The 22,047-nt window shown below is 50.9% G+C and overlaps 3 protein-coding genes and 1 gene segment (V, D, J or C); all 4 read right to left on the bottom strand.

Moving 5' to 3' along the window:
• Positions 1-22,047, bottom strand: part of LOC102937026 (immunoglobulin lambda-1 light chain) — a 537,592-nt gene that overhangs the window by 416,824 nt on the left and 98,721 nt on the right. The window contains exons 1-2 of one of the 9 annotated variants that reach the window (XM_043529646.1): positions 18,459-18,519; positions 17,990-18,293 (exon numbers count right to left, since the gene is read on the bottom strand). The exons of 7 other annotated variants lie outside the window; for them this stretch is intronic. In XM_043529646.1, coding sequence (XP_043385581.1) covers positions 17,990-18,293; positions 18,459-18,504 — 350 coding nt within the window. In that variant the 5' untranslated portion in view covers positions 18,505-18,519. Of the gene's footprint in view, positions 1-17,989; positions 18,294-18,458; positions 18,520-22,047 lie in introns of those variants that run through there. One more of the 9 variants, XM_043529648.1, reaches the window with a different exon arrangement.
• LOC102941305 (immunoglobulin lambda variable 3-21) overlaps positions 1-22,047 on the bottom strand; it is a 550,568-nt gene that overhangs the window by 437,668 nt on the left and 90,853 nt on the right. The window lies entirely within an intron of this gene.
• Positions 1-22,047, bottom strand: part of LOC122461352 (immunoglobulin lambda-1 light chain-like) — a 567,620-nt gene that overhangs the window by 466,165 nt on the left and 79,408 nt on the right. The gene's annotated exons all lie outside the window — the stretch shown is intronic.
• LOC119563784 lies at positions 4,284-5,775 on the bottom strand. The segment is given in 2 exon segments: positions 4,284-5,017; positions 5,130-5,775. Coding segments are annotated over 2 exon segments (591 nt in total).

Here is a 22,047-nt window from a genome sequence, read left to right as displayed (position 1 = left end):
GACATGGAAGCAGTGAAACGCTCTGGGACGCCAGCAGCTCTGGCAGCGAGCAGCGTGAGGAGCAGAGGGGCCCAGGCCATAGTGGGGAATCCAGATGAGCTCGGCTACCTGAGGTAAACGGGTCTGTGGCTGGAACCCTCCAATTCTCTCTCAAAGCCCCAGAGCTTTCCTGATCACTGCCAGGTACTGCGCCCCACTCTTCCTCTTCCCTCTTGACAAGGCTCCCAAACACCCTAGGAAGCCTCTGTCCCATGCGCCACGTGCTGGGAGCTCTAGAAGCCCTCCTGGTGCCTTGTCGAGGTGGTAGGAAGGCAGAAGGCTTCCAGCTTTTCCCGTTAGCATGGAGCACCAGAAGGCCCTGCAGGAAGATGGATGTTTCTTTGACAGTCGCTTTCCTTCCCCTCTTTCCAGGAGCAGCTTTTTTCCTGGCAGTGAACAAGTGAACTCAATCGCAAAAGCAGTGACCTTCCCCTGCCCTGCTTTGCCAAGGGTTTGTGACAGAACCAGAGAATCGTCTGAGCCATACAAGGGTACAAGCCCCCTTCCCTGGCAGAATCCTTCTTCCTGCTCTGCCTCTGTAACTTCTTTGGCATTTATTTCTTCCATTCTTCCTTCAAACCCTACTGCTGAAGCAGGGCACAGTCCAAGAGGCTGGAGGTTTTCATCTCAGTTCCCCTGGTGGATGTCTCACTGTGATAGGCCTTCTGCTTACTGTCCCATGTATAGCAGTAATAGTCAGCCTCATCCTCTGCCTGCACCCCAGAGATGACTAAATTCCAGAGGTTGTTGGAGGAGTCAGGGGAGACGGTGAATCGCTCTGGGATCCCTCTGCCTCTGCCCTGGTCACCGCTGGTGTAATAGTGGTACACAAACCGTGGGGCACTGCCCGACTTCTGCTGGTACCATCGCACCCTGTCATTGCCGATGCTCTACCCACTGCTCAGAGCACAGGAGACTTTACCCTAGTTCCTGGAGGTTCTGCCACTGAGAGCGGCTGAGTCACCACGAGCTGGGAGCTGGCGCCTACAACAACAAGACCATACACACAATTGCCACAAATATTAGCCTCAGCTCCCATGGGCCTTTACGTCCCAGAGAAGAGCCTTGGGCCAGCAAAGCCTACTCTAGTGTGGTGTCCTCACCTGTGCACCATGCCCCCAGGAGAACAATCACAGGAGCCCAGAGCATTGTGCAGAGATTTCACGCACCCAGGAGAAGCTCTTCAGTCACCCTGGAACCTGCTCCATGCTCCCGGCTTAAATTTCCCTCAGCAGAACCATCCCGAGCCTTTATGCAAATCTGCACAGCTGTTATTGGCTCTCTGCCTCAGTGGTAGGGCATCATGGGAAAATCAAAGCCCGGAAAACTCCATCCTGCCTACCAGCCATCTGACCCCGAGGTAGGAAGCACCTTTGTAGTCACTGGGAGGAGTGGCAACAAGCCCCACTGAGCCATGCCATTGGGGACGGCAGTCCCTGGCAGACTCAGCTGCAGGGCCAAGGTTGGGGATTTCCAAGGCTGTCACTAAGGGAAGAGCCTCTAGACAGCACCAGATTTTGAGGAAGGCAACCGCCTGGGTTGCCGAGTTTGGGGAGTGTCGGCCTCGGGGGGGTGGTTTTGTTGTTAGCAACAAAAGAGAAAATAGAATGTTTGAAGTAAAATGTTTCAGGTGTTCCGTATGTGGATTCATTTTTCACTGATCACCGAGAATGTTCTGGACCTTTGTAGAATCTCGTGAAACCTTCCAGACTTTCTGAGAAGTAAGAGTGTTGTCAGCCATGTCCTCTTGGGTATATAAGGGGCAGGGCGTAACCAGTCAGTCAGTGAGACATAAGGACAAAATGAGGTGAAGTTGGAGCCCAACTGCGCTATTGTGAACCTTTTTTATTGTGTAATTGTGAAAGTGTACTTGTGCTTTAATACCTGAAGAGTGTAAGTAGTGACTAAACAAGGACATATTTAACGAGATGCCAGAGACCTCTTTCGAACCCATTTGCTTTTATATGGCATGAATAAATACAGGTTTACAGATCCTAGCTTGCAAATTTCTTGTTTTTTATGACAGGGATAAATCATGCATGCAATTTGTGCATCAAAGTCGTAAAATGGGCTACAAATGCAATAAAAATACAGTAATCAAAACTTTAACAAATAGGGGCATGGTGATGCTGAAGACTCCCCTCGCTGGGAGTGCCATTTGGTCTAGGGCCAGCCCTGCCTTAGATAGTCTAGAGAGATCCACATGGTCTTAATATCTAGGGCCCTAAGGCCTTCAACTTCCCAAAGCCCTTCCTTTGGGACTCACATTACAGAGGGGTGTGTTGCTAATGCTATTGGGAGGTCTTATCCTGCCACCTGCTGGTCTGTATAGAGTCTCTCAGGGCTTAAATCCTGTGAGGTCCTGACTGCCTCTCAATTGACCTCAGTCAAACCCAACTCTTGTGTCTCTAAACAGCCCCGGTGCTCTCAGCCTCACCGACTCCCCGACACGCTTCCTGTTATTGCTTCGGTCACAGCTCAGAGGCCCGGCACTCTGCAGAGACCTGATTTGTACTGAAAAGTGTCATTTCACAGGTTTGGAAAGTGTGATCCCTTGTATGGATGGGTCCCCGTTAGACGGTCCCACACTTTAGGGCCCAGGCACATAGGGAAAATCCACAGCAATGATCCCCTTGGTCATGCTCTGCAGCATCCCATCCACGCAAGCTCCATGAGCCCAGATACCACGTGCCCTGTGTGGCAATTAAAGGGCAATACCGGAAATCCAATCCCTTAATGCTCAAGCTGGTTTGGTATTGTAGGGTTGCTGGGGAAGGACGGCTTTCTAAAAGGAATATTTTAAAGAATATTGAGGATTATTCTGAAAAGCAAAAGCGAAGCCTTCCATGATCTTTACAAAGAGGCATGAGAAATAAGCGGCAGAGACCACTGGCCTCCCAGCCTCGGCATTGTCTCAAAGGAACAAAGACCAAGTTAGAACTTTGCTGCTCAGCTGGAGGGAAGTTGCACCTGGGCAAAGGACTCCAGTGGCGGCAGCTTTAGGTCCCCTTGTCGGTACTGGCTTTGCTTTACACATGTGGAGTACGTGGAGCTTGGGCGCCCCCTGGGCCCAATCCGGGGAAGTGCTGAGCACATGCAGCTCTGGTGGAAGTCAGTGGGAGTTGGGAGCCCCCAGCACCAGAGAGGTGGGCTCAATCTGTCTATTTCCAGGAGGACAACTCCATGCAAATAGGAACATCAGCACTAGCGTCTGTGAGGGCGCTGTAGGAGAAGGAAGGTGAGATTACCCTTGTCTGTGTAACTCAAGAGACCACGACTGGAACAGTGTGTCCAGGTCTGGGGTCTGCAATTTTAAAAGGCCCTTGACAAGGTAGAGAGGGTTCAGAGAAGAGCAACGTGAATATTTCAAGGCCTGGCAAACACTAATCGTCGGCTGAGTGACTTTATCTCTCACTATTTAGCTTGTCAAAGAGAAGGTTAAGAGGTGACTTGATCAGATACTCAGGGCTGTTTAATCTAGCAGACCAAGGCAGAACAAGATCCAATGTCTGGGAGCTGCAGTTAGAAAAATACAAACTGGAAATGACATGCACAGTAGTTAAGCACTGGAGCAGGTGACAAAGGGCTGTGGTACATGAAGCCTGAGCAGGGTCTTTCGAAAAGAGATGGGCGAGTTCCACCAGATGTTTTGGGCATGAGGCAGGAATTACTGCGTGAAGTTCTGTGGCCTCTCTCACACTGGAAGTCAGGCTGGATGATCACAATGACCCCCTTTCAGGTAGTTGAAAGCAGCTATCAAATCCCCCCTCATTCTTCTCTTCTGCAGACTAAACAATCCCAGCTCCCTCAGCCTCTCCTCATAAGTCATGTGCTCTAGACCCCTAATCATTTTTGTTGCCCTTCGCTGGACTCTTTCCAATTTATCCACATCCTTCTTGTAGTGTGGGGCCCAAAACTGGACACAGTACTCCAGATGAGGCCTCACCAGTGTCGAATAGAGGGGAACGATCACGTCCCTCGATCTGCTCACTATGCCCCTACTTATACATCCCAAAATGCCATTGGCCTTCTTGGCAACAAGGGCACACTGCTGACTCATATCCAGCTTCTCGTCCACTGTCACCCCTAGGTCCTTTTCCGCAGAACTGCTGCCTAGCCATTCGGTCCCTAGTCTGTAGCGGTGCATTGGATTCTTCCGTCCTAAGTGCAGGACCCTGCACTTATCCTTATTGAACCTCATCAGATTTCTTTTGGCCCAATCCTCCAGTCCCTTCTAGGCTGCAACTCCGCAGAACTATGATCCGGAGCTAGAAGTGTAATAACGGTACCAGCCATTAGCCAGAAGAGATCTTCAAAAAACAGCTTCGGCTGGTCCCATATCACAGTATAATGCCTACTGTGGAATGGTTCCCGCTGGTATCCTAGGGGCTGTGATCTCTAGTGCCCTGGTTTGATTTCCTTACCGTCTTTAACACAGTCTCTGCATCAGGCCAGTGACGTTGTGTCAGTAAACCCCACGGCTTTGAAAGGCAATGAGGACTGACAGTTATTGGAGATCACATTTAGCCAGGAGCCAATCCACCGGGCCATCTCATAGGAACAAGAGACACACAGGTGGGCTCCAGGCACTGTGTCACTATGGGTGAGAGGGGGTTTTGTTCCTCTTCTCTATGCAGCTGTATCACTGTGTACTGGTTAGTTCTGTCATTCCAGTCTGAGCAGTAGTAATCAGCATCGTCCTCCCCTTGAGCCCTGCTGATAGTTAAAAAGCAGGTGTTCCTGGAAGTGTCTTTAGAGGCCGTGAACCTGTCAGGGACACCAGAGCCTTTATGCTGGGTAGAGTCATCCTTGTAAGTCAGCAGGTATCTTGGTTTCTCCCCTTGCTTCTGCTGGTACCAGCGTATGTAGGCATTGCTGATGCTGTATCCACTGCTCAGAACACATGCGAGTTGGGCAGTTTCTCCTGGAGTCACTGACATAGTGAATGGCTGAGTCAAAGTTAACTGGCAGCTGGAGCCTGAAACAACACAGAAGCACAGGTCACCAACATGTCTGTAAATGTGGGTGTGCCATGCACCAGGCACACTTCCTGACCTAGCTTCTGAGATCAAGCACGCAGTTATATTTACCTGCCCAACAGGCTACCAGAACGAGCAGAGTGGTGACCCAAGCCATCCTAGGAACCGCACACCCAGCCAAAGCGGTCTCTGAATTCAGTGGTGCCTTCTCCGCTTGCTTCTTAAACCCTGTGATGTGAGCAGACATCCTGAATGCAAATCTGGAGGCCTCTGATAGGCTCCAAGTAATCCTCAGCTCACTGGCACCCACCCCACAGGCAGCCGGGGACAGTCGGTGCGTTGCTGGGCTAGGAGTAAGTGGTGACGGCCTCAGGTATTTTTATCCCATGAGGACACTCTTGAAACATTTTTCCATCAGATTCCCCACAGCTGTTCAATTGGTTTGTTGCACTGTACAGTGGGAGGGGAGGACAATGGATTCCCCTGACCCTGTATCACTGGAGTCGCTGCTGAAGGCGGGACACCGGCCCAGCGGGGCGGATAATCTGTTCCAGTGTGGAAGGGTCGTTCCCTGGCAGAGTTTATTTGTGGCTCTGGTCTCCAGTGGGTTCTCTACATTATCCCCCACAAGTGCAGAAGCTCAGCACCTTGCGCTGCATGGGACGGAGAAGGGGCGGTTGTGAAGAAGCTCGGGAAAGCCATGATCTGCCTCTGTCTAATGGTCTGTACAGAGCAGAGAATGATAAACTGGCAATCGAGAAGCTGCACCAGGTGCTGTTCAGCTTATCCAGCAAGGAGCAGCAAAGTAAGTCGGCCCTCGCAGCCGTACAGGGAGAGGTGGCCACCCTTCCGCAGACGTCTAATGAAAAGCCTGTGTTGTGGAGGCCTCTCTGCATTTCATACACATTTCCAAGCACCGTTAATAACCACTTTGCTAATGAGCTCCTGGGGGGTTGCAGGAGGAAGAGCCCTGACCAGCCGCAAAGCAGCCCGGGCCCTGCTGCCACAGGAAAGGGATGTTTTAGGGTTTCAAGGCCAGGTCCAATCGACAAGCCAACGTTCTACCTCTGGCAGTATCAACATCTCAGCATCCTGGGATGGCGCTGGAAACAGAATCTACCCAGCCATTACCCGGAGGTTTTTATTCTGGATTACATGGATATTATCTCGGAAGTTTCTGACATTACCAAGATGTTGCTGCTCAGGGCATTTTTACTGCAATGAGACGGATCTTTCAAAAATGAAAATCCATCAGTTACTATGAGTTACTCCAGCTGCGTTCCATTGATACCGCAGGTGAAGTGAGTTGCTCAGTTTAGAAAAAACAACTTTTCAGTGCGATAAGGGGATAGATGGTTTCAGAGCCAACCTTTATTGGTGTTTATGACAACTACGCATCAGTTCTTGTGATCAGCTTCAGCATTTCTGACTTCCCCTATGATAACACTTATTATTACGCTTGGCACGATTCAATTTTTGAATATAATTTCGACAGATAATATCAATGTTTATTTTTACACTTTTTTCTATTTTTATCTCTTTACATTTTCACAGTTGCGGGAAATTCTGGGTGGCTCAGACAACAATTATTCAATGACAGTAGATGTTGAGATTCAAAATGCTAAAGCTTTATCACCATTAAAACACAAATGATCAACACCACGTCTCAAAATACACCCAGTACTTATCCTTAAATCAAACCTTGTAAGTTCTCAAGTAGCATTTTCTTGCTTTGCCTATCTGTAAAATTTGATTATTACTCATGGAAATATTTTTGGTTGTTTTTTGTGTAAGCTGTGAAATCGACATTTACCACTAAAAATCGAATCCTTCCAAACCTACTTATTTGGTGCAGTGTCTTGTGTTTATGAAATTTCTAACCCCTGCTTTCATCACTTTTCTGACTCGCACAGAAACAATCCTTTTAGTGCGTGAACCTTTCAGTGTTGCTAACCGCGAGTGTTCAAAAATCAGGACTCAGACATTAAAAATCCCGACAGTGGCTTAAAAATCAGGGGATTTTTCAACAAAATAAATGTGGGGTGCTTTTTATTTGCCTTGTGGTTCCTGCGCCTTCAGGGTTCCCATTTGCTAGATTTTCTCCACAACCACGAGGGCAAGAAAGTTATTGAAAAAATAAAAGCTGAGATTTTCCTGTGATCAGCTGTCTCCAGAAGCTCGGGCTTCAAGGAAAACCCCAAACATGATGAGATTTGCAATAAAATCATGAGTTGGTGACAACACTGATCTCGTTGCTTTTTGTGGCGGTTTCACTCCTTTGTTTCTATTTCATCTCTACAACATGTCCGATAAGTTTTCTTTTATCGAAGTCCTCAACACAGCAGTGCTTCCGATAAGAACCACTTCAGCTATGGGAAATGATCACATACTTTGACTAATCCTACCGCATTCCTAAGGACAGTCTGAAAAAAAACCTCATTAAACTGTTTCTATGTTATTTATTATTAACGTGGGGCTCATCTCACTGAATCTGGAAAATAAGCAATGACACTAGATCAATGAACTAATCATTCAGCCCGAGGTTTATGCGCCTCCATCCCAGCACATGACAATATGCATCCTGCAATTTGACTTGAAACCAGGAGTAAGCCAACTGCAAGGGCGTGGAGTGTACGGTGCATGCAAGGAGAACAGCACCTACTCCCATGGGCTTCCCATACAGTAAGGAAGTTAACACTGGGAGTAACCTGCTCTGCTAAGTTTGCCATTAGAGTGGGGATGGGGGTGGCAGTAAATTAGGTGACTGACCACTGATGCCATTCTGCTTGCCCTCTGCTCTGAGTCTGTTGCAGCAAAGCTCCTTTAGCTCAGCAGATCGTTTTACCTTCTCTCTCCCCTCCGTTCACCTCCAGGAGACGAGAGTACTGGGCTTGGACATAGATTTGTTTTTAACACACCCCTATGGAATGGATGGTATGAACCCATTTATCTTAAACAGAAGGTGCTAAACCCCAGGAAAACGCTGGGATCAGCTGAATGGAAGAGGTCACTTTTCTGAATTCTCTTCCTCCTGGAGCATTACTTTCTTAGCAGGCTGCTGCCTCACCTGGCTGACACTGAGCGGTGGAGATGGAAATCTAGACAAGCCCTTTGCTGCTGAGACTAAGATCAGGTCTGTGCAGTTCGGGAGCAAATCCTCAGATTTCTGAGCTGGCTACTCTGGATTTATAGTTTTTGGGAGAATTCCTGCCCAAGGGAGGTTCCCTTCTTCTGATAATTGTACAAACAGGAACGCTGCTGTCTTGAAACAATAGAATAGATGTGGATTCTTTTTAAGAAAACGGGTAAGAAAATCAACTGTGTGTGTGTGTGTGTGTTAAGTTGTAGCATGACCAACTGCTTTACACTGCACAGACTCACTCCCAGTAACACACTAATCCCTGCCTGGAGAACACTCTGTTAATCCTTCTCACACATCCTGGCGCTCTGCAGGGCAGCGACTCACATGGCATTGGGCTAACTCCTCAGCATCTAAAGAGTTCAGCCTGATGTCACCGAGCACTTGGAACGAGACAGCCTGTTTCTTTATTGTTTTGCTGGCTGTTCACCACTGATTCTGCTTTATCCTTTTGCAAGCCAATTTTTTTTGTTATTGCCCTCGTGTTTCCTTCAAGCAAAGGAAGAGCAGAGAAGATGAAATGCCATGTAATAGGGAGACACCGTCCTCCTGCGGGAAAGTTATTGGTGAAGAAGCCAAAATACCAACTTACAAATAAAACACAGAGTTGGAGAGCACCTTCTAGCAGCTGGGACTAGACCAGAACCAGAATAAGCTCATCCTCTGAAATATTTCACTCATTGTGGTGTCTGAATGTTCCTGTCTGTGAATTTACAAACCTACTAACTCAGTTATCTACTGTTCTCTTCTGTGGGTTTAGTAACTGATCTTTACATATGACTATTTCAGCACTTTTACATTATCGTGTAGCTTTTTAAAATCAACTACACAAGCCTTCCGTGCCGTATAATGGATCATCTCATACACACCTGACAGGTCAGGTAAGCCAAGCTCTGGCACAGGGAACAGCCTCACCTCTGAGATCAGAGAGCTAGCCCCACTAAACCAAGCCAAAGGGCTCTATACTGGTCGAGCTCTCCTTCATCCTAGAATGCACAGGGCCCTAACTCAGCCTAACCCTCATAACAGAGTGACTCTCCCCTGCTCCCCCTTCTTACAGTGCCTGGTTTCCCCAGTAATGAGCAATTAGCTCCAGCTGAATCCAGCCCCTGACTGGGCTCCCCAGCAATCACTGCAGTGAAGCCAGACACCTGCTGAAGACTCCCTGCTGAGGGAGAGAGTTTTAACTCTCCCCAGGTATGGCCAGCGCTTCCCCCCCACAAGCCTCTCCACTGCCCCTAAAAAGGCAGACTGGATACAGGTCAATAGCTATGAAGACTGTCAGTGCACAGACAGGGTGGTTGGAGCTCACACTGTCCAAGAGCTCCCTTACAAGTGACTGGTCCCCACCTCTCACAACCATTGATCCAGCGCTTTCTCGCTGGCTTTCCCCAGTTAAGGACACCTCCAAACCTCCCTGAGTGTCAGCTGGCTGCTGTGACGTTTCCACACACACACAAAGCCAAACACATATTTGGCCGTCTAGATGACTTATTTCAAGGAAAATAGCAAAGAAAGAACAAATGACAAGTCTCCGGGAGAAATCGCACGCACTCGGGAGATAGCGAGCGTACACATCGCTACCCTCCACAGCTGGAACACAAAAGGGCTGCTGATGCACCGCTGCCATGGCAACAGCAGGGAGTCCATGTTTAATGGTGCACAGCCCAGAGAACAGACTGATGACGTCTGTGTTCAGTTACACGGCCACATGCGTCACATCCGTCTTCTGTGCCTTGCTCTGCTGTAGTGTGTGTCCTTCTGCCCCAGTATGGGCTGCTGCTCCCTCCCCCCAGCCCTCAGCTCACACCAGCAGGGCTTGGGGGCCTGACCCGGTGACGTGTGGAACATCCCCAGTTCTCACTGGCTTCAAGTGGGAGACGGGAGGCCCTCAGCATCGCACAGGTTCAGGAAATACATTGGTGGACAGGTTTCATTTCCTGGAGTCCCTAAGAGCACTTGGACATTTATCAGCAGCCCACTTGGCGAGAAGCTGACCGTGGTGTGTGGCCCAACTGTGCGCTGTGGGACCCCTTGTTTGAAGCCCTGGCATGACTGGTTCTCGGCCATAGTGAGGCTGCCTATGCAGATGGGCCTGAGCCTGACCCAGAATGTCGGATCCAGTGCTTCATTTGTAATGAAAGACGTGCCGGGGCTCAAGCAATTTTTTTTCTGACGTGGTAAAAAAAAAATTGGCAAGCCCAGAGGTGCCGGAGCTACAACCTGCCGAGCCCAGAGGCTCCAGGGTTGAGCCCTTGCAAGGCCTGGCACACAATAAGCACCGATTGGATCCGATCCTGCCACAGAGCACGCTAGCAGAGTTTGGATGTGGCTGTGATTCCAGTTCCAAGCCCCCTGGCTCCAGCCTGTCTCTCCCTCTGCGACCTGCCTGGTGAGAACCTCCATCCTTCTCTCAGGCGCTGGTATATTCTCCAGTGGCTTCAGCCTCTGGGTCACTTTCTTATCAAAGAGATTTACTGGGGCGACCTCCCCTTCTAATTCCCAGGCCCAGTCGCACACCTTCCCGGGGTCACTGCTAGGACAGTGTTAGTGATACAAAACAGAAAGAAACTCACTTCAGTGTGATGGGTGGACCTGCCTGGTTGTGGCCCTGCCCCAGTTTCTCTCTGTGCTGTTCATTTCCTTCCCTGGGATAAGGCTTTATGTTTCTTCGTACCAAGTCTCCTCTGGTTTCCTGCAGCCTCCAATAGTTTAATCTCCCCACATCTCTTTGCAGTGTCATTCTGCCCTCCCACATGTTGGCCACCCTCCAGAGTTGGGGTCATGTCGGTTGCATACGCGATAGCAATTCATTCCAGTTATTCTCCCTAACAGAAAATGCATCCTTGGTTGCATAGCACCCGTCTGATCAAGTATCGTTCACACTCAGGCATCCTGTGACCTGGAATATCTATATTCATGTTCATGGCTTAAACACTATTATTGGCTATAATGCCACTTGGCATAATCCCCGATGACAGATACCCCCAGCCCATCCCAGGTGGAGCCGGCCCAACCCTTCCTCCCCAGGGTGTGTCCGGCTTGGGAATTCACGCAGCAGGGGTTTCAAGAAGCCCACCCATGGAAACACATCCCAGCTCTCCCAAGTCCCTTCCCATCTCAATGCCCCTGCACAGGAGCCAGACCCACTAGAGACACGGTGCTCGTCTGGAGTGCTGGCTTGGGGTCAGCAACCACCTGGCGTCATCCCACCATTCTAAGGGCAGCATGGCCAGCCCAGGTGGGCAGTGGACAGGGCCACAGCCCCTGTGGATCGCTAGCATTGGGCAGCAGCGATGGGGAAAGCACAGGCTGCTCCTTTCACCGGCCCCTGCCTCCCCAGCGTCCTGTGAGGCCTTCTCCTATGTCCGCCCCATGCCAGTACAATGCCTCAGCGCATCCCCACAGGGCAGCTCCTCGCTGGCTGTCCACCCTCCAAAGAAGACACACAGAAGCTACCTCACCATTTGCTCTTGATTTCGGATTGTAACACCTGTGACAGGGGAGAGACAGTTCATTTCGCTGCAGGGCCTCAGGCAGCACAAGGACACAATGAGACCAGCGTGGAGGAGTTTCACTTGAGCTGCAGTGGGAGGTTTTGGTCTCAGTTCCCCATGGGTCTGCAGCACTGTGGGATTGCCGCTGCTGTCATACGAAGCACAGTAATAGTCAGCCTCATCGTCGGCCTGGACCCAGAGATGGTTAGAGTGGCAGCATTGGCAGAGTTGTCAATGGCACCGGAGAATCGACTTGGAGTCCCTGAGGGCCGCTTGCCATCCTGATATATAATCAGTACCGGAGCTCGGCCAGGGCTCTGCTGGTACCAGGAATTCCAGCTACCGCTGATGCTGCCGCTGCTCCTGGCACAGGAGATCGTAACCCTTTGCCCAGGAGATGCTGATACGAGGGCGGCTGAGTCAGCACAACCTGGGCATCAGAACCTGGAACAGAATCAACCACAAAGAGAAGACAGAGTCAGAGGAGCTTCAGCGCTGCAACAGGAGTAAGAGGAAATTAAATATGCGTCGTTGGTAGCATAGCACCCGTCTGATCCAGTATCGTTCACACTCAGGCATCCTGTGATCTGGAACTTTTCAGCTTGGAAAAGAGACGACTGGGGGGATATGATAGAGGTCTATAAAATCAGGAATGGTGTGGAGCAAATAAATAAGGATGTGTTATTTAACCCTTCTCACAACACAAGAACAAGGGGTCACCCAATGATATTAATAGGCAGTAGGTTTAAAACAAACAAAAGGAAGTATTTCTTCACACAACGCACAGTCAACCTGTGGAACTCCTTGTCAGAGGATGTTGTGCAGCAACCACAGGCCCTAGTCACCCACCCTCAGGCTTTTGGCTCCCTAGTCGTCAACTTTCTTGAGTGGAGACCCACCTCTTTCCCCCTCCTAACCAAGATATTTCCAGGCTGAACAGTTCCCTGCCTTCACTATTCCCAACAAAAGACAGTCTGCCTCTCCAGGCCTGCTTGCTTTCTCCTCAGAGACTAATTACATTGCAATTGCCCACACTTCTAATTTACCACACGGTTCATCCTAAGCAAACCTATTTAATTCTTAAGGAAAAAGCATGCGAGAGAAAACATGAAAAACAGTAAAAGAAACTACATGCCTGCTAGTCAGCTTACAGGAGCTCCCTTCCAGCCCAACCTCCACGAGAGCTCTGGGCTGTGCCAGTCCTTCCGACCCTTCCTTAAGGACCGGGGCCCTCCCTGGGCTGGAAGTCCTGTCCACTTCCTAGATCAGAACAAAGGCCCTGAGTCCACTTAAAGTCAGGCTATTTATTTACGAGTCCTTTCTTTGTCAGCTGGTCCCCGAAGAACCCACTTTGGGTCTCTGAAATGTCCGAACAGAACAGGTGATCAGCAGACGAAAGGTTCAAGATTCAGAGGCTGCATCCCTAAAGGGGGGGTTGCAATCCGCTCCTCCCAATGACTTCGTAGGAATTCCACTTCACACGTCTCGTCCCAGAAGATTAGTCCTGCTTGCTAAATTGTACAGCTTAGTAGTGTGAAGATAACAGTACCTCCCAGATAATGTGTTAAGCCTGTCTTCCTCCAAACCAAGTTCCAAACCATCCCGCAATGGTCCATAGACATTTGTGTAACCCTTCTGCCAGGCCAAGTTGATAGCAGCAAGGGCCGGGTTCAGTACACAGGGGTTCCCTCTCATCAAAGTAAATACAAAACTGGCTCGAGCCCCCACCCAGTGACCTGGGAAAATCTTACACACCCTCTGGGCGCCTCAATGAGGCAATACTTCCCCTCTCGCAAGCACAGAGTCTCGGTGTAGTAGAGAATCTTTAATAACATGAGGTAAACGACATCAGCGTTAAATTGGGGAAACACCACAACTAGTGTTCATTAACCAAACCATGAGCAAAGACCCACCCCAGAAAATTGGGCCACATCCTTTCCCTCAGGTTCTTGAGTCCCAGAACCCAAACGTCTCTTGAGTCCAGCAATCCTCAAATCACCCAAAATCCAAAAAGTCCAGCCCCAGAGTTCAAAAGTTCATCTGCAGTGTTACTCCCCAGTCTGGCTAAAATATGCCTGTGTGTGGGGGAAAGAGGTAAGGGGTACCTTACGTGTCCTGAAGCTGACTGCCCCACAGGGCTCTGCTCTGCTACGCTGTCTCACGAACGGCTCTGCTCCACCACGACCGGCTCCGCTCTGCACAGCTCGCCGTCTCACGAACAGCTCTGCTCAGCTCGCCGTCTCACGAACACACCGCTGTCTCACGAACGGCTCCACTCCACCACGAACAGCTCCGCTCTGCACAGCTCGCCGTCTCACGAACAGCTCCGCTCAGCTCCGCTCGCCGTCTCACGAACAGCTCCGCTCAGCTCCGCTCGCCGTCTCACGAACAGCTCTGCTCAGCTCGCCGTCTCACAAACAGCTCTGCTCAGCTCGCCATCTCACGAACACGCCGCTGTCTCACGAACAGCACCACTGCACTCTAGATCTTCTGGCTCCCCACTACTTGACACAGTGCTCTCAGTGATTTCAGCTCATAGTAGTGGGGGCCTTAGTGCTGGTGCACCATAAGGCCGAAGTGAATGCAGCACAGTGCCTGCAGCAAGACTCTTAATAGACCCAAAATTAGCTCTGACATTCCACAGTGGAGAGAGACAGAGGTGCAATTGGTGCTTCAGGCCCTCACAAAGGGGCCCACACCACCAGGTACTAATACCTGTCTCAAGTCTCTCTCCATTCACAGAGTTTTGGAACCCATGTCCCTTGCCTAGCGAGTGCTACTCAGTTGATGGTGAGTCCCTCCATCATAACAAAAGGCCAAGTACAGTTCCAAGCACAGTTCCCATAATCAGGGTAATAACAATTTACTCTTCCCGCCCCAATAACAAAGACACTGGGGATCCCACAACAGCCAAAGTGACCATTTGGGCAGTTATGGCCTCATTCTAGGCGGGGTGGGTGTGCCTATGCAAATTGAGATCAGCCCCTGAAGTTCTTTTCCACTACTTGCCACACCTCACCACCAGATGTCAGGGTGGAGCCCATCCTGACTCTGCTTACATTTGCATTTTTAATACAATGGGCTGTTAAAATACTTAAACTTGATTCAATAAGTTTCGTCCAGGATACTGCTGGAAATTGCCACAGTCGCAGCGGTACTGACCCATCAGCGCAGGGCTGGGGGAAGCCACAGGGATTCGCAACACTGAGTGAATGAACAGGCCCCAAGTTCTATTTCCATCTCTGGCATTGGCTTATTCTGGGACACTGGATAAGTCACTTAGCCACTCTGCCTTTTTTCTTCCTGCTGTGGAATGAGGCAATAAAACCCACCCGTGTCCTAGGGGTGTGGTGAGAATTCATCAGGCACTGTTTGCAAAGTGCTCTGAAGCTGTACAGTGCTCTAGGAACACTAGCTACTTGGTAATACTGATTCCTGTCTAGCCCATTGTTCCGTCATGTTTCCCCTGCTGTCGGATCCTGGCTTCCCCACTAATGAATGTGGGATTGTGTGGTTCTAAGTCAGAGTCCTACCCTGTGCTCTGTGGAGCACTTGCTCATGTCCTGCAGAGAACTGGCTGGTCACAGGTGCTGGTTCCTCCCCTACCGTCCAGCGGCTAAACTGTATTAAAGGAGACTAACAATACGTGCCATCCTTTCCCATTGCTGGCACCCATGTAAACACCACACAGTGGTGTTGCCAGAGGGAACTCATGAGATTGCCAATGAAAGTCACGATGGTCCATGTGACTGAATGGGCAGCAGGTATCCCTGAGACCGGCTCTCTTTTAACACATGGTTCAGCCCATGAAAATAACCTTCCTCTGGGGTGTCCCTCAGAGGCTTGTTACCCAAGAGAGAAGCAGTGTGTAATGGATGGAGCTGTTCTAAGCTAATTAGCTGGCATCCCTAGAATGCATGGAAGCCTCTGTGAGGATGAGAGAGGGGCTGCTGCTGGAATAACTCATCCTACAGTTCTAAGGAAAAGGAGTTTATTAAACTTCCCGTCATTGGCTGGAGGAAAAGCTGAATCCGGCCATTCCTGTAGCCATGGCTTCCAACTATTCTCCCAGAGCTTCAGGACTTGGCCGCCTCAGTTCTGAGAGTGGAAAGACTTTCATTCAGCGAATGCAACTAATGAAAATATCTGCAGACGGCCCATGTGGATTCCTCTCCTCTAGCCCTGCATGCAGCCAGTCACAGACACATTTATCCCAGGGGATTCTCCATCACAGTTGACCCCTCTTTCTCTTCACAGGTCTGCTGCTGTCTCTGGGAAATAACTGGCTCAGCAGGAATACTGCTCACAAGGACCTGGTGGTTATAGTCCATCACAAATTGAATATGTGCCAACATGACGCAATTATGAAAAAGGCAAATATCGTTCTGGGGTGAATTGACAGGAGTGTTGTATTGAAGACACAGGAGAGAATTGTTCGGCTCCATTTGGCACTTGTATCCAGTGTTGGGCACCTCACTTTAAGAAAGATGCAAACAAACCGGAGAAGAGCAACACAAATGTTAAAAGCTGGAGAAACATACCGATGAGGCAAGGTAAATAAAATGGGCACGAGAAAAGATGACTATGGTGGGAACCCTGATAACAGCCTTCAAATATCTTAAGGGGTGTTATAAAGAGGATGGTGAATAATTGTTCTCCGTGTCCATTCACGGTAGGACAAGGAGTGAATGGCTTAATCTGCAGCAGGGGAGGTTTAAATGAGATATTAATAGCTGGAGACTCTTCAGCTGGGCCGGGGGCATGTTCAGAGAGCAGGGTGCTGCCAGGCCCTGCGTCTGCACAGCGGAGGAGACTGATGCCCTGCGCTCTCTGTTCCAATCGCACCCTGGGCACAGCTCTGAGCAGCTCAGAGAAGGAGCCATCTCGGGAGGGATCGCTCATGGTCCATGTCATGATTTGAGCATGGACGGTGGGGGACGGAGCGGGGCCTTGGGACCCAAGAACCTTAATACTCTGATGACTGGTGTCTTTCCCTGCTGAGACTGTTGTTCCTGCTGCTGGTACCCTTTGCTCCAAAGACCTGAACCAACGCCCACGGAAATCAAAGGGAGTCTTTTCAGTGACCTCCACAGGCTCTCGGCGCAGGTTGGCAAGAGCAGAGCTCCTGCGAAGCTCACAGCTTCTCTGTGCATCTCCACAGGGTAGCCCATTTCTGCTACGTTAGGGGAGCGACCGACTGTCACCGGCACGGAGGGCTGGAGTTATGAGTCACCCCTCTGTACAGCCACATTAATAAAACTGAGCCCTCCTAATCCTCAGCTACCCTGTCTGTAGCTCCTCCTTCCGCTGTGCTCACGTAAGTCCTCAGTGCACGCTCATGGCCATGGCCTGCGTCACACACGCTTGAGCGAACCCCTGTTCCCTGGTGCTGATCCAGGGTGTTCTCGATGCTGGGCTCTAGTCGGGATCTGCTCTGGGACGGCGTCCTGCTGCAGTCACACCAAATTTCATTCCACAGGCCACGAGCTCCAGACGCTTAGCTCTGAGGGTTGGTTCGAATCTGCAGTGCTGATCGCATTCGCAGTTCAATGCCTGGGTTAAATCCTTGAAGGGATGGGTTGGGTTGGGTTGCCCAGTACAGGTTTGAATGTTCATAGAATAATGCAGGGTCTTTCTCTCCAATGACCATTTGCAGGTCTCTCAGGAGTGAGGCAGAGCTAAGAAGCCCTCTCCCGTTAGCTGGGGTAGTGTTAGGGCGGATTGGCCAGGCTCTGATCTCATTGCGGTGTAAATCAGGAAGAGCTCCATGGAAGCCCTTTGTGAATTTGCTCACCAGTGCGAAAGACAGGGCTGACAAGTGTCACACACCTCACTTGTCTGTCAGCCTTTGGCAGCCCTGCCATGCCCGCCCGTCGACCGGAATCTCACACGTCTGGCTGGGCTGTGGCCAGGAGTTCTCTTGTGGCCACCAGAGACCATATTGTGCATGGCACCTCAGAGAGGCAACGGCAGCTGCTAAGGGCAGGTGACTCACAAGGGGTGTCTCTACGGGTATCTGAGAAGGAGTTGAAGGGGGACTAGAGAAGGGGGCAGGAACTGAGAAGGGACGGAATAGGGGACTGGAACTGAAAAGGAATGGGGGGGTAAATGAGGGAAGCCAGTGCAGGGATGGGAAAATGGGGGAGGCTGTCTCATAACCCATATACCTCCGGCTGTCACTGCCTCGTTAGCTCTACAGGAAGTCATCCCCCCAGATCAGAGTGAGGCATGCACAGTAAACCCTGGCCTGCAGCTGCTATGTAGCGAAAAGGAAGGCTTCGTTCAACAGGGGAATTTTCGTCTCAGTTCCCCATCTGACTGTGTCACTGTGAGGAGCACTCTCAGTCCACACAGCACAGTAATAATCAGCCTCATCCTCGGCCTGGACTCCAGTGATGGTTAACGACGCCCTGTTACTATATGTCTCACCAGAGAAACGCTCGGGGATCCCAGAGGCTCTGCTCCTAGACTCATAGATCAGTAACCGAGGGGCCTTCCCCGATCTCTGCTGATACCAGGATGGGTGTTTTTTACTAATGTACTCCACCACTTGCAGCGTGCAGTGCAGCTTGGCCGTCTCCCCCGGTTTCACTGCCATGGTGGAGCTTGTCTGAGTCAGCGCACTCTGGGAACTCCAACCTGGAGAGAGCAACAGAAACCAACCAATCACAACCTGCCTCTCTTGTCTGAGAAATGTTCTTCCCAAATCAGAGAGCGAGTCCCAGGATTTCAACCCAAAGTCCAGTTAGTGATCAGCCCCTGGTCTTGGGATCCATTCAGAGAAACCCCACCCTCCACCCTTACCAACGCAGTAAGTGAGCAGCGTGAGGAGCAGAGGGGCCCAGGCCATGGTGGGAATCCAGACGAGCTCGGCTTCCTGAGCCAAACGGGTCTGTGGCTGCAACCCTCCGATTCTCTCTTAAACCCCCAGAGCTGGAGAACGGCCCCTTCATGCAAATCCGCTCCCTGCTCATTGGCTGGAGAGCATGTTCTAGAGAAGAAGAAAAAAAATTCAAAAGAAGTTGAGGATCAAGAGTCAGCAGAGGAACAAGGCAGCATGAAGAATGAAGAAGAGGAGAAATCTAAGGAAGAGAAGGAAAAAGACCCCTGAATTCCTAATATTTGTCCAGCCACGTACAAGTAACTGATTATGGTAGTGCTCCTCGTTGTACCATTGAAAGTCCTAATGCAACCAGGATTTGAATCCAGGTCTCCAGAACCCCCATTAGCACAGTAAGCCATTGTGTGCTACAGCCCAGTGATTTCATAAAAAGTCTGACGGCTACGGCTCTCTGCACCCGCAATCCAGCCCTGTTTGTCTTCTCAGCAATACAAGAAGTTTGCATTGCTCTTTAAAACCTTTCAGGCTGATATTTAGTTATTCATTAAGGAAGTGCAGGTGTTTGGTATCCATTTCAGGCAGTGTAGGTTCCTTCAGTGTAAAGTACTTTCTGCTTTAAATTTTTACAGCACCTGCCCTATGGCCACAAACACACTGCAAAGATGGCTGGAAGGGATGGAAGTTTTCTCAGTGAATCAGTGCGTTCATGTTTGTTTAATCAGACATGGGTGCGAGTTCTGGTGTTGCTGAGGATTCCTTCCTGTAGTTTGGCCTTCACGGGGTCTGCATGTGCCTCTCCCACTCCCCTTCTCAGCGGGGCAGAGGACAAAGAGCTCTGGGGCTCCCTGGGCACATGTACATGGCACCACAATGGGCAGGGGGTGGGTTGGAGGACAACGGAAAATAGAGAGGGGGGAGAATCGGTTGGGGGTGTAGAACACACATCGCTCAGCATCCAGGACATGTGGCTCCTGCCTGACCCCTTCCGCAAGTGCATTACAAGGAGTGTCTCTGGCATGAACAGGCCCCTGCAGCCCAGTCGCTCCCTCGCTCCTGTTATGGAAAACCCCTAGTTGCTGGGCACAACCTGAGCAAACAGCCCACGTGCAGGGAGGGCATGGACCCTTCCCCACCCCCACCTGCACGGAAGGGCAGAACTGCTCCATAATCCCCTGTCTAGCTATTGCACCTCCCCTGCCTGGGGCAATTGAATGTGGATCTCCATAGCCACGGAACCAACGGCTTCAGCCCCTACCTCAAACTCCCCCTGCATGTTGGCATGGAGGAGCCCAGGCAGGGCCCATGGGGGAATGGGGAATGCATCTGGGCAGTGTCCCTGTCTCTTGCCACCTCCACATGGCAGGACCTCTCAGGCTCTGCTGCCTGACCAGTTTCTGCAGCTGTCTGGGGTACCGGGGGAAGAATTTGCCCCTAAATGAGTAAAAGCCAAGTTCAAACTGGGACCAGGCCACCGAGGGTCACAAAGCCAGCCCCAACCAGAGAGAGCTCAGAGAGGAGTCGCGGGATCAGTCACTGCCTGGCCTCCCTCATGGTGGAAGAATGGACCTCAAGAGTGACCAGGACTCTGCCAACCGGTGGCCCCCCCTTGTGGCTGCTGTCCAGGGCGATGGCCAAGCAGAGGCGAAGGAAGATCGGCACAGTGCACACAGAAGCTGAAGCTGCTCCAGATGGAGTTTCTAGCTCCTGTTCCTTATTTCTTCTCTTTCCTTTTCTCTTTCCCCTCTGTCCGTCTGCTTGTGGCAACCAGCTAGAATGAGGCTGGGTAACTGTAACTCCACTGTAACATTATCACATGCCTCTGGTTCCAGTCTCCTTCCCCCAGGACGGGAACCGCGGGCTTGGCAGAGCCGTCAGCTGTGTTCAGAGTCAACCGAAAGCCACTGAACTCTGCGCTGTTCTGTGGACTGAGAGTCATAGGTGCTGGAACTAGGAGGCTTGTGGGGGGGGCGGCCGCACCACCTGGCTTGAAGTGGTTTCCATTCTGTGCAGGGTTTACAGTTTGGTTCAATGGCTCTCAGCACCCCCACTATAAATATTGTTTCAGCGCCCCTGCTGAGAGGGGAGCCGGGCCTGGCAAACTAACCACCGGAACCGCCAGACACCCGGGGATTTCTGCAGCTCTAGTGACCTCTTCTGGCCAAATGACAGGTCTGTGACCTAGGCAAAACCTTTTCCTTTGCCTGAGATTCCTCCCAGGGGGAACCGTTATGGGCTCAGCCCAGAGCACAGGGGCTGCGCTCCAGGGGCTCTGTCAGTGGCCGTGTGGAAGAGCTATGCAGGAAATGCAGTAAAAGAGAGACTCTTCACGCCATGAATATTATTATTGATTACCTGCATTGCGGTAGCACCTTAGAGCCTCTGGCATGAACAGGACCCCATTGTGCCAGGCCCTGTACAAACCCAGAACAACATGGCAGACCCTGACCCAAAGAATGCACGCTCTGTGCAGCAGACAAGAGATGGCAGGTGGAAACACACAGACAGGTGGCCATGCCAGGGGAGCACAAGGAAACAAGGAAGCAATAATCCTTGTCTACACACGTTTCCATTCTCCAAAGAGAGTTGTCGCCCCCACTGTGAACATGGGAGCCTCTCTGACAGGAGAATCATCTCCCAGCAATGCTGTGAAGCCCCAGCCACAGGGTTTTCCCCAGGCTTCTGGGGAGGGGGTTGGGGGGCTGGAGGGGCAGGAGGAGGGGTCATGCTGGTGCTTGTCTATGGATGGATGGGATCAGAGTCTCAGGGGTTAGCTGGGCAATTCATTGTGTATTTCATTCATTATCACGATAATTTAGGGCTGAGAGTTTAGCTTTTGTAGGTGCAATACAATAGGGGGGAAAGAATCAACTAAATTATAAAACATTCACAGCACTGGGCACTCTGGGTCCATTCTCAGCTGGATAAAGCACCCTCGTTCCAGTGATACCAGGGCAGCTACACGTCTACACCTGGGAATTCAGCCCAGATGTTTTTAACCTTTCAGACAGATGTCCCACTCTGATTGTAAGTCCCAGAAGGGAGGCCCCACTTCCCGGGCTGTGTTTGTGTGTCATGGAGATGTTTGTAAGGAGAGAAACTGCCGCCCACTCAGTGCCCAGAACACTTCTCTTTGCCACTACGACCCCCAGTGCACAGAAGAAGGGCCCAATCCGGTGTCCGTGCAGTCAAGGGAACGTCTCACAGTGACTGCGCTGGTTGTAGGCTGGAGCCGGCCTTATGGGGGGGGAGTAAATCTCTCTCCTCTTCATCTACGTGTCCGATGCCCTCTCGGGTTCTGAGCCAGGAGCAGCGACACTGACGTGCCCAGCAAGCTTTGCCCTGTTCTAGCAGGAGCAGACCCATGGTCAGTGTAAGAGGCACCAGTCGTCCCCCTGCGCAGTGTATCCGGAGAGCGGGGAGAGAGTTGTCCCTGTCCAGAGGGGGAGGAGCTGGATGTCACAGGGAGCGATGCTCAGCTCTCTGATAGACCTCACTCATACCCCGGGCTCTGCAGCCAGCACAGCTCCCAGCAGGGCACAGGTGGGGAGGGAG

Source organism: Chelonia mydas, chromosome 15 (assembly GCF_015237465.2).
Source record: "Chelonia mydas isolate rCheMyd1 chromosome 15, rCheMyd1.pri.v2, whole genome shotgun sequence".
Lineage (NCBI taxonomy): Eukaryota > Metazoa > Chordata > Testudines > Cheloniidae > Chelonia > Chelonia mydas.
The sequence above is the reverse complement of the archived record's forward strand: the minus strand, read 5'-3'. Positions and strand labels throughout refer to the sequence as shown.